We start from the raw sequence: 17,070 nt of genomic DNA on the forward strand, positions 1-17,070 counted from the left end.
AGAGTTGTAGAGAGAGAGAACACTAGAGATTTTCAGAGGGTCTCCTTGAGTATCCAGCAAAATATTCAATCCATGCATTTGAGGAAACTTCCCAAGGCCAGGGCAAGAACCATCTTAAAGGACTAGAGGAAACAGTGGTTGGTGTTCACACAGGGCTGAAAACTATGCCTGTAATCACCAGATGGACTGGAAAACTTATAACTCGCCAGGAACTGGGTAGAGTACTTGGCAAGGTCAGCCGTAAGTGGTGTTCTACTCTGGACTCACATGACAGATAATATTAGTAAGTCCCAAAACCTCAGATGGTTGTCTAGTAATGGTAATGCATCTCAGTACAAAGCTGTATAGGATTTAAAGAAAAAATATTCATCACTCAACAAGGTAAAATTCACAATGTGTGACAGTCAGTCAAAGATTATCAGGCATGGGAAGAGGCCAGAAATCATGATTCATAATGAGAATAATCATCGAATTGGAACTGACCCAGAACTGATATAAATATTAGAAGTAGCAAAGGGGGTCGTTAAAACTGTTATTATCACTGCATTGTATATGTTCGTAGAGACAATCTGAGAGAGAAAAAAATGCAAAGAGCATCCAGTGAGCTGTGGGACAACTTTAAACCTAAGCTAGGGTAATTTGAGTCCATAAAGGTGAGTGGAAAGGGACAGAAAAATATTTGAAGAAATAATAGCTGAAACGTTGTCAAACATGGAGAAAACTCTACACCTACAGATGCAAGAAGCTCGTTGAACCCCAAACAAAAGGAACATGAGCAAGGCTAGGCATAGTGACTCATACTTGTAATTCCAATACTTTGGGAAGCTGAGGTGGAAGGATCACTTGAGGCCAGGAATTTGACACCAGCTTGGGCAACATAGTAAGACCCCCATCTCTACAAAAAAATAAATAAATAAATTAGTTGCACATGTTGTTGTTCGCCTGTAGTCCCAGCTACTTGCGAGGCAGAAGTAGGAGGATTGCTTGAGCCCAGGAGTTTGAGGCTGCAATGAGCTGTGATCACACTGCTTTACTCCAGCCTGTGTGACAGAGAGAGAGACCCCATCTCTGGGGGGAAGAAAAGAGAGAGAGAGAAAGAAACATGAATATAACTATACCAAGGCACATCATAATAAAATTGTTCCAAATCAGTGATAAAGAATATGGATGTTTAATTTTATGTGTAATTGGCTAGGTCCCAGTGCCCAAATATGTAGTCAAACATTAGACTGGATGTTTCTATAAGGGTAGTTTGGGATGAAATTAATACTTAAATCTGCGGATTTTGACAGATTGTCCTCCATAATGTGGTTTGGCCTCATCCAGCTAGTTGAAGGCCTGAATAGAATAAAAGACTTGCCTCCCTGGAACAAGAGGGAATTCTTTAGTAAATGACCTTTGGACTTGAACTGCATATTGATTCTTTCCTGGATCTCCAGCCTGCAAACCCAAGCTTCAGATTTTGGATTTACAGCAACTGTAATTGTGTGAGCCAATTTCTTAAAGTATTTCTCTGTCTCTCTCTCTCTGTGTATATATATGTGTATATATTATGTATATATTATATATTATATATAGATAGATATAAATATATATCATATATGTCTATATATGATATATATTTATCTCTATAAATCTCTCTATATAGAATATCTATATATATATCATATATAGATATAGAGATATAAATATATCATACATAAATATATATCTATATATCTATATATGATATATATTTATATCTATACATGCACCTATATGTACATGTAAATATACATATAAACACACATCCTTTTGGTTTTTTTTTCCTCTTGAGAACAAAGTAGTACAAAGAAAATACCTTAAAAGCAGATAAAAGATGTTACATGAGTAAGAATAAAAAAAAGCTATAAGGAAAGTTTATACCACTAAATGGAAAAATGCAGGTAAGAAGACATTGGAGCAGCATCCGAAAGGGAAAAAACTGTCAACTAATATCCAGCAAAAGTCTCTTTTAAAAAGAAAGTAAAAATAAAGACTTTTTCAGATATACAAAATCTGAAGGAATTTATTGCTAGCAGATAAGCATTATAAGAAATGTTAAAGGAAGTCCTTGAGTCAGGGAAAAAATGATACCAGATGGAAATCTAGATCTATATAAAAGAATAAAGAGTGGCAGAAATGCAAATTATATGGATAATTATATAAGATTTACTTCTTATTATTTAAATATCTTTAAGTGGTATCTCTTTAAACAACGGTAATAACCACATATTATGGGGTGAACAACATGTAAAAGTAAAATGCCTGAGAAAAATAGCATAGAGGTCATGGGGACAAAGGGAAGTACAATATTGGAAGATTCTTATACTATATGTGAAGTTGTATACTAACACTTGAAGGTAGACTGATTAAAGATGTACTATAAACCCCAAAGTAACCACTAAAATAGCAAAACAAAGAATGAGAACGAAAAAAGCAACAAATGAGATGAAATAGAAGTATTGAAAACAATCCAAAAGAAGGCAGAAAAATAAGAAAAGGGGAATAAGAATAGATGAAACAAATAGGAAACAAGTGGAAAGGTGATACAGTCAAACCTAAACATCAATAATAGTATTAAATATAAATGATCTAGACTCCTTAATTAAGAGACAGAGATTGATATAATAGATTTTATTTTAAAAACCAAGCTGCAACCAAATATTGACTTTAAGAATCAAACTTTAAGTATAAAGACACAAATAGGGTAAATATAAAAAGGTGGAAAAAGATACATCATGCTAATACTAGTCAGAAAAAAGCTGGGGTAGCTGTGTTAATATTAGACAATGTAGATTTCAGAGCAATGAATGAGGCTGGGGATAAAGAAGTTCATGATGAAGGGATCATTTAATCAAGAGACTGTAATAGTATTATACATTTATGTACTTAACAGAGCTTAAAAATATGTGAAACAAAAAAAAGATAGAACTGCAGAAAGAAATGGACAAGGCCACAATTACAATCAGCGACTTCAATTTCTCTCAATAATTTATAGATCATGTGGGAAGAAAATCAGCCAGTACATAGTAGACTTCAACAACACTAACAGCTAACTTGACTTGATTAGCATTTTATAAAGTACTCCACCCAGCAACAGAAGACATTCTTTTCAAGTACACATAGACTATTTGCCAAATCAGGCCATAACCTGGTTTATGAAAACAAGTCTAAATAAGTTTAAGTGGCTTCAAGTTATGTCCAATATGTTCTCAGACCACAATAGAATTGCATTAAAAATCAATAACAAGAAGAAAAAAAATTCTCCAGTATTTGGAAACTCACTTACTTCTAAATGACCCATGAATCAAAGAAGGTATCAAAAGAGAAATTATAAAGGATTTTGCACTGAATGACAATGCAACATATTAGAATTTGTGGTGCCTATAAAATGGGACTTTAAGGAATGTTTATACCACTAAATGTCTGTTCAGAAAAGAAGGGCCTCAAATCAATGACCTCAGCTGTCACCTTAGGGAACTAAAAGAAAAATGAATTAAACCCAAATAAGCAGAAGAAAATAAAGATCAAAGTGGAAATCAATGAAATAGAAGAGCCATAGAGAAAATTAGTAAAACCAACAGCTGGTTCTTTGAGAAGGTCAGTAAAATTGATAAAACTCTAGCCAAACTGATCAGAAAAAATAAAAAAGACACAAGTAACCAATATCAGGAATAAGAAAGGTGACATCAATGTAGATTCTATAAATAGTAAGAGGTTAATAAGGGAATATCATGAACAACCTTATGCCAATAAATCTGACAACTTAGAGAAAATGGACAATTTCCTTGAAGGACAAACCATCAAGTCTCACTCAAGAAGAAATAGAAAACCTGGATAGACCTATATCTGTTTAAGAAATTGATACCTTTTCTTTCTTTTTTTTTTTTTTAAGTCTAGTTGGTTTCACTAGTGAATCCTACCAAACATTTTAAGGGGGAAATAGTGCCAATTCTTTACAATCTCTTCCAGAAAATTGAAGAGGAGGGAAAAATGCCCCAACTCCTAAGACCAGCATGAAGCTGATACCAAAACCACACAAAGACATTGCAAAAAAAGAAAACTGCATACCAATAACCCTCATGGACACAGATACAAAAATTTTAAGCAAAATCTACCAAATCAAATTCAGCAATAATATTTTAATAGGATAATATGTCATGACCATGTGACATTTATTCTAGGAATGCAGAGTTGGTTGCACATTCAAAAATCAACTTAGTTCACAATATCAATAAACCAAAAGATGAAACTGATCCTGTGAAGATATGCAAAAAACAAAAACAAAAAAATCTCAGCATCAATTTTTGACAAAATCTCTTAACAAAGTAGGAATGGAAAGGAATTACCTCAACTGTTAAAGGGCATCTGTGAAAACCCTACAGCTGTTGTCACAGTTAATGGAGAAAGACTGAATTGTTTCCTGATCAGATCAGGAATAAGACATGGATATCTGTTCTCACCACATCTATTCAACATTGTGGTAGAGATTCTAGCCAGTAAATCAGGCAAGAAAAATAAATAAAATGGTTTCATTTTGGGAAAGAATAAATAAAAACTTACTTGCTGATGACATGATTGTTAAAGTAGAAAATTTAATTGAAACTACAACTCTTTGCTATAAACTGGAGATGGTTGATGTGAATTAGAACTGATGGTTTCAGAGATCTGAAAAACTGTCAGAAACTTAGAGGATAGCTTTGGCTATTAGTTTTAAGAATGTTGCCCATAAGAATAGAAGCAGATAGGGTGTGGTGGACAACTGTTAGCCAAATATTGACTTCATTCAGATAGATGAACAAACTCCCTGAAAATTGGTAGGTCGGAATGCAGAGGTCCACATATAAGTAAACGTCGTAACTCAGGTAGGATGTTATTAACAAGTGGCTACGATGAAGTGTTCTAAAAGCATAGAAGGAAGCAAAGTTTATGCTGAGAGGCGCTGATAAGAGAAGGAAAAGCTCTGTTTGCTAGTGTATGGAGGAAGAAAAAGTGTGCAGGGAAATGCTGGAGCATGAAGACTTCTTAACAAAGGTAAGGTTCCATATGATTTACTGAGAGGGCTCTGTAGTGATAAAGGTAAGGCTGAGTTGGCCATGGGAGGCAGGAAGTAATGATGTAGGAGAAAAGGGGTAGATGCTTGTTCTTTGGGCCTGTGTGTTCGTTATAGTGAAAGAAGGAGGGCAAGATGTTGGAGAAACAAGTTGCCGATGGTAGAGAAGGGTTCGCGGATAGGCAGCAGAGGAGGTCCCACAGGCTGACTTTAGTTATCAGGGGATCCACAACTGTTCAGTGCTGGAGTTTGAGATGGACATTGCTGACATCTTCAAACTTACTGCCCAGGTCCAGAGTTCTTTTTATTGTTCATAGCAGGTGCGTGCGCGTGTGTGTGTGTGTGTGTGTATGTGTGTGTATAAAAGTAAAGAAGAACAAAGGGGATGGAAGGAGGATACTGAAATAAACAGCAAATTCCAATAGTAATAAAGGTAACTTGGAAAAGAATTGAGGAAGTCAGAAATCCACATGTGTATGTAGACACTCAGTGTGGAAGATGGCAGAATAGCTGGACTAGGCCTCCAATGAATCATTCACAAGGAAAAGATCAAGGAACTTAACTATATAAAAATTTAAAACCATTGGAAAGCTAAAATTAAGATAAATATAAAAAAATACTGTTGGAAATATTTGCATCAGATATTACAGACAAGTATATGGCTGACCCTCTTAGGTAATTCAACCACCCTTACAAATAACATCTAGAATCTAATAGACACACTATGCCAAGTCTATAAAGAGATAATTCATAAAAAGAATAAATGGCAAACAAATTAATGGAAAAGTTTCAACTTTACCAGAAGTTTAACTTTACTAGAGAATAAATAAGTAAACATTAGTTTTATACTTAAATTTATAAAATCTGTTTCTTTATGAGATGAGTCAGTGCTGGTAAGACTGTAGTGGCATTGGTATGCACATGTATTACAGGTGACATTATGGTTGTTACATTATGACTGTTATGATATCCCTTTTCTTGGAAAGCATTTTTCTTGGAAAGCAGTTTTTCATATTAAATCAAAAGTTATGAAAATGAAAATGTTCACAGACGTAGTAATTATGCCACTGGCAATTTATTTTAAGTAAGTAACTTAAGGGAAACTATATGCATAAAGCACTTTCTTGCAACATTTTGTATTGTAACTAAAACTTTAAGATAGTTTAAATGCCATACAACAAGGGAGTTGTTAATTACATTATGGTAACTTGATCAAAATAATTATAGGTTAGAATAATATATTCAGTTTTCTATTTAAAAATTAAAAATTAGATTTACATTTATTTTTGAAATTAAGCCATGAAAAACTATGCATTTGAATAAAAAAACTGGAGAAAAACTATAAGAGTAACAGTGTACTTTATTGATGTGATTGAATTATGGGTAAAACTTCTATTCTTTTAAATTATTTCTCTATGATGTTTTGAAAATATAAAGCCAATTGAAAATGAAATATTTATTGAAGAGTTTTGAACATTCGAAAAGAGAATGTAATTTCAGAGTTGGTTTCATAAAATGAAAACACATGAGAAGGATGTTTAATTTCAGCAAGGCGAGAATGTCTGCCTTTTCTTCAGAAAGAGAATTCAAACTTTATTAGTTTATTAACTTCAGCAATTTTTCACCTCTGACATGACATAATTTTTAAAAGATACTTAAATTGTCAAAACTCAAAGAGCCAAGAAATCCTCCAGAGAGCAGGACCTGTTGGTGAGGAGAGAAAAATTGAGTAATTTGCACCTTGGTCTGGAAAGAAAAGTGAACTCTATCCAGACTGAATTCCTTTACTGTATATATGAGGAATTTGTTGATAAGAGGGGTTGTTAAACTGTAGATGACATAAATGTTCACTATTTTTTTTTAAAGCAGAGGAATGGAATCTAAAGGCTTAGGATAATATATTGATGCTACATGGAGAATAACCTAGAGAAAACTGAACACTTTGAATTGAAAAAGGTTGAAAACATCTTCTAGGGATATATACCATATTTGAAAAATATTGAAAATGTTCATGAAAATTTGAAGAAGACATTTAAGTGACTTCAGTATTAGCTTCAAATGTGTTAAGCCAACAAGAGAAACAAGTTAGAGAGTCAGATTTTGATATCTTTTAAAGGATTGTGTTTTATAAATGCCAGTAGATTAAATTTCCTTTTATGATGTTGAAATCATAGTTAGAAGAATTTCGTTAGTCTATTGTCCAAACATCACAAAACTGCTGTGGCATAAATCATGCCCTTGGTCCAGGTCAAAGCCACCAGGTCTGTAGAATGTCTTTCCCTTCAGCAATTCTTAGAGTGACCCAGGAATTTCAGAAGCACACAAGTATCTGTGTGTGTGCACTCAGACTGCGGGGAAGGGGAGGAGGGTTCAGTCTGTAGGTCCAAGTGAAATACTCGTGTGTTCCACACAATGAATAAAAATAGACTAACCTTCCTCCCAAAACTAATTTTGTTACAATTCCAGGAATGCTTTCAGTGCATGAAAAACTTCAAATTCATCTTTCTTGTCTCACAGGTTTTGTTGGATTTAAGGATTGCAAAACAAAGACTGAAAGGCTATGCAAACAATTATTTCCCCAAAGAGTTACTAAGTCATATATTTATTAAAAATTTGTGGGGTTAAATCTTAGGGGAGGTTTCAGTCTTACTAATGTAGCTTAGATAGGCCAGGAAAAAATGACTGCGTAACTTAGGTTTCAGCCATCAAATTGTTTGAATGGAGCCTGGGGAGACTTACCCATGAAGCCTTCAGCCAAATACTACAGGCCATTGATGATTGACTCAGTGGTTACTTTTATTTCCTCCTCCTTGTTTAATATAAATAATGGAATCCTAATTTTAGAGGAAATCTCAAAGAGCCAATTTAGTCTTCATTTTGCAGATGAGGAATTCAAGGCCAAGGCAAGACAAAAATATGGCTGGTGAGTCTAAGAGCTGTGGCTCGGACTTCTAGGAGATAGCATCGTAGGACACTTCTTGTTTGAATAAGCAAGAGAGTAGTTACATTGTCATGGATGAGTCAGTTGAACATTTTCCCTCCCTCCTAAGTTGTTGATTTTATTATTTCTATAAAATGTACATTCTAAACTCATGCTATTATTATTATTTCATTAAGAAAGCAATGTCATATAGACCTGAAAACCCTTATTTGGGTTTCTTGTGTTGGGTTATTTATAAACAGGGAGGACAGTAAATTAGTGGGTTTATTAGGCCCATGTGTATTTGGCAAGTTGACTTCACCAGTATTTAGGCTCAAAATTGGACAAAATGGTGTGAATCTCTCTGTTTGTTGGTATATGGAGGAGACACTACAGTGTAGGGCTCGGTGATGAGACCTGGTTTTAAGTTTTGAATATAGCAGTTAGTACTTTTTTTTTTTTTTTTTTTTGAGACAGAGTCTCACTCTGTTGCCCAGGCTAGACTGCAGTGGCCTGATCTCAGCTGACTGTAACCTCTGCTTCCTGGGTACAAGCAATTCTCCTGCCTCAGCCTCCTGAGTAGCTGAGATTATAGGCACCTGCCACCGCACCCAGCTAATTTTTGTATTTTTAGTAGAGATGGGGTTTCACCATCTTGGCCAGGCTGGTCTCGAACTCCTGACCTCGTGATCCACCCCCTCGGCCTCCCAAAGTGCTGGGATTACAGGTATGAGCCACCGCACCCGGCCAGCACTTAGTACTTTTGGCAAAGCACTTAATGCTTGTAAGCTTCACTTTCTTCTTAGGACGGTAGTACTGACACTAACTTTAGGATTGTTATAGCAGCTAAATTAGGAAATAGATATTAATACTTAGTGTATTGAGATCCTATTGTGTGCCAAGCACTGACCTACAGGATACACTAGCTTGTTTCTTCATTATGGATGCTTGCAGTCTAGCCAGAGAACAAATATAAAACAAATCAACCCATATGTAGTTACAACTGTGAAAATCACTGAGGAGGGGACTGAATACTGAAAGAACACGGACTCAGAAAAATCAGTCTAGTTCGAGGACACCAGAGAAAGCTTCCCTGACAAAGTAGCTTGCTCAAAGTCAAACAGTTAATCAATGGAAGAGGAAGAATTTGAACCCAGACTTTCTTCCTCTAGAGCGAATGCTGTCTGGTAGCTTTTATTCCTCAAAGCAACTCTTTGAGAAAGGTATTTTGATGCTTTGACCTTTGGTATCCCTCCTAAGTATTATATTAATTCTCCCCTTTGGCCTCATCCAACCTGATGTAAAGGAAAAAAAAATAGTCTAATAATTTCCCTTCTTGATTGTCCTTCTGGTGAACTGAAAGTGTGACTTCAGATTTTTAGTTCCATTTAATCCTTTCAAATGTTTAGAATGACTAAAATAGAAAAAAACATTGTTTCTGTTCTATAAATAGTACATTTTCTTATTTTCTGGACTAGTCAGTCTATCTAGACTTGGTCTTTTGAACATTAATTACTGAAGCTAAACCATAAAAATAATACGGAGACAGCAACATGGATGACTGTGTATACCTTTGCCGTATAAATCTAACTACACGAGTTCTATTTGGTTAGAAAACATTTATGAGTATTTTGTTGGGACATTTATATGCCTATAAATAACATTGCTGGGATACTTTGCTTAGCGTGAAGTTTTGAAGGCGTTTTAGTAGTCACCTTATTATGAAGACTTAATCTGCCTGTTGGGTTAATAAACTTCAAAAGTTGTATTTTGCACATAGGTGCAACAATTTCTGGAAGGATATTACTTCCCTTTGAGAGCCTGCATATTGTCAGCTTTTAAGAATCAAAGCAGATTAAACATTGGTGGTGTACTCCATACCGTTTTCTTTTCAAAGTTGAGGCCTGTGCCTGTCCTACTTCTCTAGAAAATCTACACTTGAGTTGTCCTGAGCATATCCGCTAATAGACTGCTTAATATTTGCAGAGAGCTTTTCATTTTGAGGATTTCACAATCATTGCCTTTTAATCCATATAACACCCATGTGAGGTAGGTAGATCCATTCAAGTATCCAACTCTCCTGCAGGCGAATTTCTGTGCCAGCAGGAATATTATGATTGGCGCTGACTTTCCTTAATTTCCCAGAGGCCAGACACCTGGAGAGGCTTTCCTGCAGGCTCAGGTACATGCCAGTGTTCCAGCCACATGGGACTGCCTCCTCTTTCCTCCTGCTCATTTACTAAGATTCAGTGACTTCATGCACCATTAACCATAATGCTGTGCTGACCGTGTTAATCTGCGTTAAGCCCACAAAGGAAGGGGTGTGTTTTCGAAGATTATTAGAGGACCCAATGAACATTTTCCGTACTTTCTGTGCAGCAAACTTCAGCTGTTGACAACTTCATCACTTCAACAAAAGTACTTTTCCTTCAAGGGTAACTTTTACATCTCCAGCTACATACTTAGATTAATAAGTGAGCACCCAGAATCGAGTTTATAATTATATTCAGGCAGGCAGAAAATATGTATACCTAATGATTAAATCATCGATGAAAAAGCATCAATGGAAACATAATGAAAGCAATCATATATTAGGTGCTTATGGTGCACCAGGCACTGTGATAAACACAACACATATATTATCTCATCCTTATAACACCCCTATGAAGTAGATATTATCATCCCTGTTTTATAGATGAGAAAGCCAAGCAGGGCTAGTAGGTTGCCCACATTCATAGATCTAATAAATAACAGAGCTAGAATTTCAACCTAGTTCTGTCTGACTCCAAAGTCAGTTCTTCAAACTTTATATACTATGTACTACCTTAGGTGGAAGGTAATGTACAGATTATTAAAGTACTGGGATAACATGCAGCAAAGAAGTGCAAAAGATAGGCTGGACTAAGAAGGTGTGTAATGATTCCCTGCTTTGTAAAGCAAAACAAAGCCATTTAAAAGAATTGTTTTTATCCATATAATACTTTATATATTTTTTCATAACTTACCTCAAACGAAAGACTCATAATTTGTCTTCTTTGTTGATAAGTTATTGAAAACCTGTTTTTTAATATTAAAATTATACATATTAAATAATGCTTAAAACCTTAAGTAGAATGGTTGCTCAGAAACTATTGATAAATTAACTTCTAGAAATTCATAGGGCTTTTAATTCAAAAAAGAAATATAAGTACATGGCAAAACATTCAAATGAAACAAAAGAATGTTCCTCCTATTTAAAATTTCCAGATTCCCTGTTTTTCTGAGAGTCATTATTAGCTCTGGTTTCTTGTGGATCCTTCAGAAAGAATCATTGTATATATTTGTGTGTGTGTGTGCGGGTGAATAGGTATATGCACACTTGCATATGTTACAGCTGAATTTATTGTCTTGAATGGTAGTAAAGTTGTAAATATATGATTAATCATAGAACTATATACTCTGAATATATTTTCATAATACAAATCTTGTATTACATGTATTATAAAATGATTGTGCGTAAGTGGATAATTATTGTTGTACTTTTAAGAAAAATAGATATATGACATATTAACCATATCCTTTAAAGAAGATACTAACATAAATACTATGTAATTCTAATATGAAATGGTTATAATTTAAGTACCTTAATTTCTAGGGTTGCTGAGTTATATGTGAGAAAGAATTATAAGACATTAACTTTAAGAATTAAAGTTAGATGCAGAGGTCCTCACAGATTTAATATTTTCTTTGAAATTTCTCTATACTTTCAAATGCCTTTCTTACATCTGATAAAAGTTGCAGAGTGACATTACATATTAAAGAATAAGGCAATATTTTGAAGTAAAGGGGATAGTATTGTATATTGCCGTAGTACACAACTATGTTTTTTGTTTGTTTGTTTTTAAGATGGAGTGTCACTGTGTCTCCAGGCTGGAGTGCAGTGGCCCGATCTCAGCTCACTGCAACCTCTGCCTCCTGGTTCAAGTGATTCTTCTGACTCAGCCTCCCAAGTAGCTGGGATTACAGGCATGTGCCACCAGGACCAGCTAATTTTTGTATTTTTAGTAGAAATGGGGTTTCACCATGTTGGCCAGGATGGTCTCTATCTCTTGACCTCATGATCTACCTTCCTTGGCCTCCCAAAGTGCTGGGATTATAGGCGTGAGCCACCGCACCCAGCCCCAACTATGTTTTCATAATGGTAGAAGATAATATTCAGTTATCAGTTTACCTTGGAAATTATGTGTTTCTAGTATAAATATCAGCTACAAAAAGTAAATCTTAACCAGCCTAAAAAGAGAAGATTTGAGCATCGTAAGTATTTTAATTTAAAAGTTAAGTTGCTAATTCTTTTTTATGTTTTTGTTTTCTAATTTTAGGTTTTAGTATTAAAGCAGTGCCATTCCAGAATGCCATCTTGAATGTAAAAGAACTTGGAGGTATAACATTTCAAATCATTTCTATGTCCTTAATGTTTATTAATTTGGTAATAATGTATTATATGTAATTCAAACATAATGATAACTTATTCTAGTAGGTGGTTCATTTTTATATTGATTATATATTTCCTAGAAATATTTCCTTCTCTTTGTATACATTTTAAAAATTGTTGAAGAGTTCTAAGTAACATAAACTTTGGGTTTTTTTAATGAATCAAAGAATTACACGATTATTGGCAATTTATGCAGCGTACGCATTTCTTTTACTAGTTCAAAAAATTCTTGAATAAAACATATGAAGAGAATTTTAATATCGAAAGATCAACTATACGGGGAAATGATTTGTATTTTAGAGTAATTTGTGTTTATACTGCAGGTTTTATTGTATTAGGTCTTTTTAGATTGTATTGGTTCCGATAATCTTTGCCAATAGGTTATTTGCTGGCTAAGCACATTTATCGGATAGGCTGTGCCCCAAACCATACATCACTCAGTCTTTCATTACAGTCTCTATCTCGCATATTTTGGTTGTGTTTTATGTTAGTCAGGGTCTTAACCCATTTAAATAGATTAACAAAGAAATCAATCAATTCAGTGAACCCACTAAATTCTCTAATGGCACGTGAAAATACTAAGTGCTCTGGAGTTCAGTATGATATCGGTGAGTTTAATGACTTAGAAGAGAGTTATCTTCCATCTCTTTAATCGCTTTGTGATATTGGCCTTACCCTCTTTTCTTTTGTTTTGTTTTATTTTCCCTTAAAGTCATTCTTACTGTAACCTATTTTTAGCTTGATGAAATTGTAACACCAACTTTATGCCATTTTAATAGTGTTTGGTACCTTCTTATTTTTATCTAATAAAGTATTGGCTGATCTTTTCAGGTGTCTGTTTTCAGTTCGCTATATGTAGGACAGGTTCACTTCTGCCAGTCAGTTTCATATTCACTTTTAGCTTTTATAGCATTGATATATAAAATAACCATGATCAATACATTCCAATTTTTCTTTAAGACATTTGGTTTTGTCATTTTGACTCCAAAAATTATAAAACATGAATGTTCTTGTAATAATTTTTCTATGCAAAGTTTTCTAAAAGACTGTGTTCTATTAGGTTGAATATTTTAAATTATAATTGTACTTTTAAGAAAAATAAATGTATGGCATATTAACCATGCCATAGGCTTAAAACCTTAAATACAATGGTTGCTCAGAAACTATTGATAAATTAACTTCTAGAAGTTAGTATAATTTAATTCAAAAAAGAAATACAAATACCTGGCAGAACATTCAAATGAAACAAAATAATCTTTCTCCTATTTAAAATTTCCAGTTCCCTGGTTTATAAAAAAATGCTTTTTTGCTTTGTGGCTTCTGGTGGTTTATTCCTTGGTGACAATAATATTACCTATGGATATTTAAAAATCAGAGAACACATTGTAAAAGTCCATGGAATCAAAATGTATGGTTTGAGAATTGTATGGATTTTAAATATGGATGTTACTAAGTATTTTATTTTTAGGTTGGACACAATGCTTTTATTGAACACCTTCCAGGTATAAGAAACTATTGGTTGGTTAATAAGGCATTTATTATATATGATTGAAACAAACAGTAACTGTATGTGGACAGTTTTTATAAAAGTGAACACCAAGGAATTTGTAAGCTTGGCTCTGTGCCATCAAAATTCAGTACAATGAAAGATCAAGTTAGGAGACTAGAGGTGGAAATAGGTCTGTTCTCAGGCAAGGTTTAATTTTGCTGAAAGAGCTGTGCCCTGACAGTTGCTGAAATGGAAATTACAATGGAGAGGAGACCATAGGATTTGGTGATTATGTTTTAGTTGGTACCTATTCTGTAATGAGGTTAAGAGATGCAAGTAAAAGGCAGAGCCTCAGGGATCAGAGCAGATACAGTCATTCCAGGCTAGTGATACATAAGTTTTTAGCATGTGTTAGTATTGAAGAGCAAATTTCTAGCTTAAGCATAGATTCTTTTACCTCCTCAACTTTAATAGCTCTGTTTCCAGTTGACAGAGTGTCTGAAAGAAGAGGGGACTTTCTGAGTAGAAGCTAATTGTGTATCCTGTGTCACATGCTTGGGGGCAAGCACTTAAGGGAATGACTTCTTGACAGCTCATTCACTAAGTCATTTCCTCAAATATTTTTTGAGACTAGGTACTAGGTTATGTCTCAACCAGGAACACAGGAAAAGCTAGGCTAACCCATGTAAAGTGTAGCTTTCCTAGGAGTTAAAGTGTATCCTAGATATGAAGGGGATCATCCCAAAATAAGGTGTATGTGTGTTTAGGGGGAATTATGACTGACTGAAATCAAGTTGTCTGAGAGGGAGCTGCTTGATTGAGAATTTCTGGGAGGATAGAATTAAATGTTTTAGGATCAATGTGTGAAGATATGAAGTTTTATTCACCAGTGGAGGGTTGCTCAGAAGACGGGTTAATCAGAGTTCAATCATATTGTCAATCAGAGAAAAATTCTGAATTCAGGGGAGGATCTCAAGAAGATAGGTGGTAAAGATAGAGATTGAGAGCCAGGACAGTGATGAATTCTTAGTGAGGAATGCCCAGGTAGTTCTCCTTATCCTGGGGTTAATTCAGGAGAACAGCATGTCCCCTGTTCTCCCTGTTAATGTCCTTCCTCTGCCCCTTTCAGATAGTTCCAAGGCTCTTCTTCACTCTCCTTCCCAATCTTAAGTTAAATTTCTCACTTCTTCAAAATAGGGAAGCGCATAAACCTGTGTTCATTATCTATTTAGAAGAATGGTATGGGGTGAAGAAACAATGAATAATGGAGTTACACTCAGTGAAAGTCACTTTGGGGAATCTTAATGACAAACTGTATGTTTGCACTCACAAATATATGTTTATGTGTGAATATATTATATATGTGTTGAATATATATTACTTACATAAATTATTATTTCCTCTTACCAATTTTCTGTTTTGTGAAAGTGTTTTTATATCTTTTTCCTGAAAAATTCTTAAAATTCTCATTCACATCAGTTTCTTTTCATGTAGTGTTTTCTTACTGTTCACTTGATCATTTTACCACAATTAATTATGGGTCTAGCATGGTCCTAGGGGCAGAGAATGAAAGATCTAAGCACAGCCTTCATCTTCAGGGAACTCATCATTCAGTGATGGAGACATTCATGAAAAGAGAAATAGGAAATTAGTGAAAATTTTGAAAATAAAGAAATGAAAGGGAAAATTAAATTAAGTGCAGAAGTACGAGGTAAATTATGACACAGTGATAGTCTAGCCCAGTGTTTTGGTGGGCCATTTCTGTTTTATTATTTTACGAATGCCTTGTTCTGAACTACCTGTCACACCCTCCAGGCTGCAGTGATTATGCCTATCCTTTTGTGAAACTGGAGCTCTAAATCGTCTTCTTCTATTTTGCCCTTATTCCTTACTTTTCAAAACCCCTACCAGTCTCAATCTTTGCAACTTCAGGCCTAGAGAGTAGATGCTATTATTATCTCACAGATAAGATGACACTGTACATGATGATTTGACCACAGTCATTTGGAGCAGGAGGTGGGAATCAATCTGAGCTCTTGTGCCTAACCAGTGCACGCTATAACTACAGCACTTCACCCAGGGCCTGGCACAAGAGAAGTGCTCCCACCTGTTATTTGCTGCTGTTTGTATCATTATTATTTGCAAGATTTAAAGTCTTCACATGCTGGTTTTTGTTTGTTTGTTTGTTTTGTTAACAGTGTGTTGATAAAACACCATTTTTTATTTTTTGAGGTGGAGTCTCGCTCTGTCGCCCAGGCTGGAGTGCAGTGGTGCAATCTCGGCTCACTGCAACCTCTGCCTCCCGGGTTCAGGTAATTCTCCTACCTCAGCCTCCCGAGTAGCTGGGAATACAGGCATGAGCCACCACACCTGGCTAATTTTTGCATTTTTAGTAGAGACAGGGTTTCACCATGTTGGCCAGGCTGGTCTTGAACTCCTGACCTCAAATGATGTGCCCTCTTTGGCCTCCCAAAGTGCTGGGATTACAGACATAAGCCACTGTGCCTGGCCCTAAAATACCGTATTGAGAAAACATGAATACCTTTCTCTCTGCTCAAAAACATTTATAGGACTTAATCTCTAATTATTGCTGTTGCTTTTATCATTCATTTTCTCTCTCACACTCTCTTATTTAGAGATCTTTCAAGTCAAACTCTTGCTCAGTTATGGTTCTTACTTCTGGTTCTGTAATCCTGCTCCCCTCCTTTGATTTCTTCAAGACTACCTTCTGAATCAAAGTCTTACCTGTGCTTTCCAAACTATCTAAAACTTTCCACAAACATTTCACTGTTATATTCGTTTATTCTTTGTAATTCATTCATTCAGCAAATATTTACTAAGCATGTATTACATGCCAGGCTCAGTTCTAAAAAGTTGTGGTGGTTATAGTGTCAAAACAAGCACTATTCCTGCATAAACCAGGTAAAAGGTGCCAGGGGAAGCTCTTGGATACTTGACTTCTCCTTAAAGTCAGCTATTACTTCTTAGAAGCCTAGAACAGATATCCATTTAGTCCCTTTCACACCTGAAGGGGTTTTCTAATACCATCCAAGCTATTAGCAAGGCTGGGTATTAGTTCTGATTCCTACGTAGGACATTTTATAGTATTACTTCGT

General features: G+C 35.0%; 1 protein-coding gene across 7 annotated transcripts in view; it reads left to right on the forward strand.

The window, feature by feature from the left end:
• ARL15 (ADP ribosylation factor like GTPase 15) overlaps nt 1-17,070 on the forward strand; it is a 443,095-nt gene that overhangs the window by 145,637 nt on the left and 280,388 nt on the right. For all 7 annotated transcript variants that reach the window (XM_050794109.1, XM_050794107.1, XM_050794110.1 and 4 more), the window contains one exon: nt 12,353-12,412. In XM_050794109.1, coding sequence (XP_050650066.1) covers nt 12,353-12,412 — 60 coding nt within the window. The remainder of the gene's footprint in view (nt 1-12,352; nt 12,413-17,070) is intronic.

The sequence above is a fragment of the Macaca thibetana genome, chromosome 6 (assembly GCF_024542745.1).
Source record: "Macaca thibetana thibetana isolate TM-01 chromosome 6, ASM2454274v1, whole genome shotgun sequence".
Lineage (NCBI taxonomy): Eukaryota > Metazoa > Chordata > Mammalia > Primates > Cercopithecidae > Macaca > Macaca thibetana.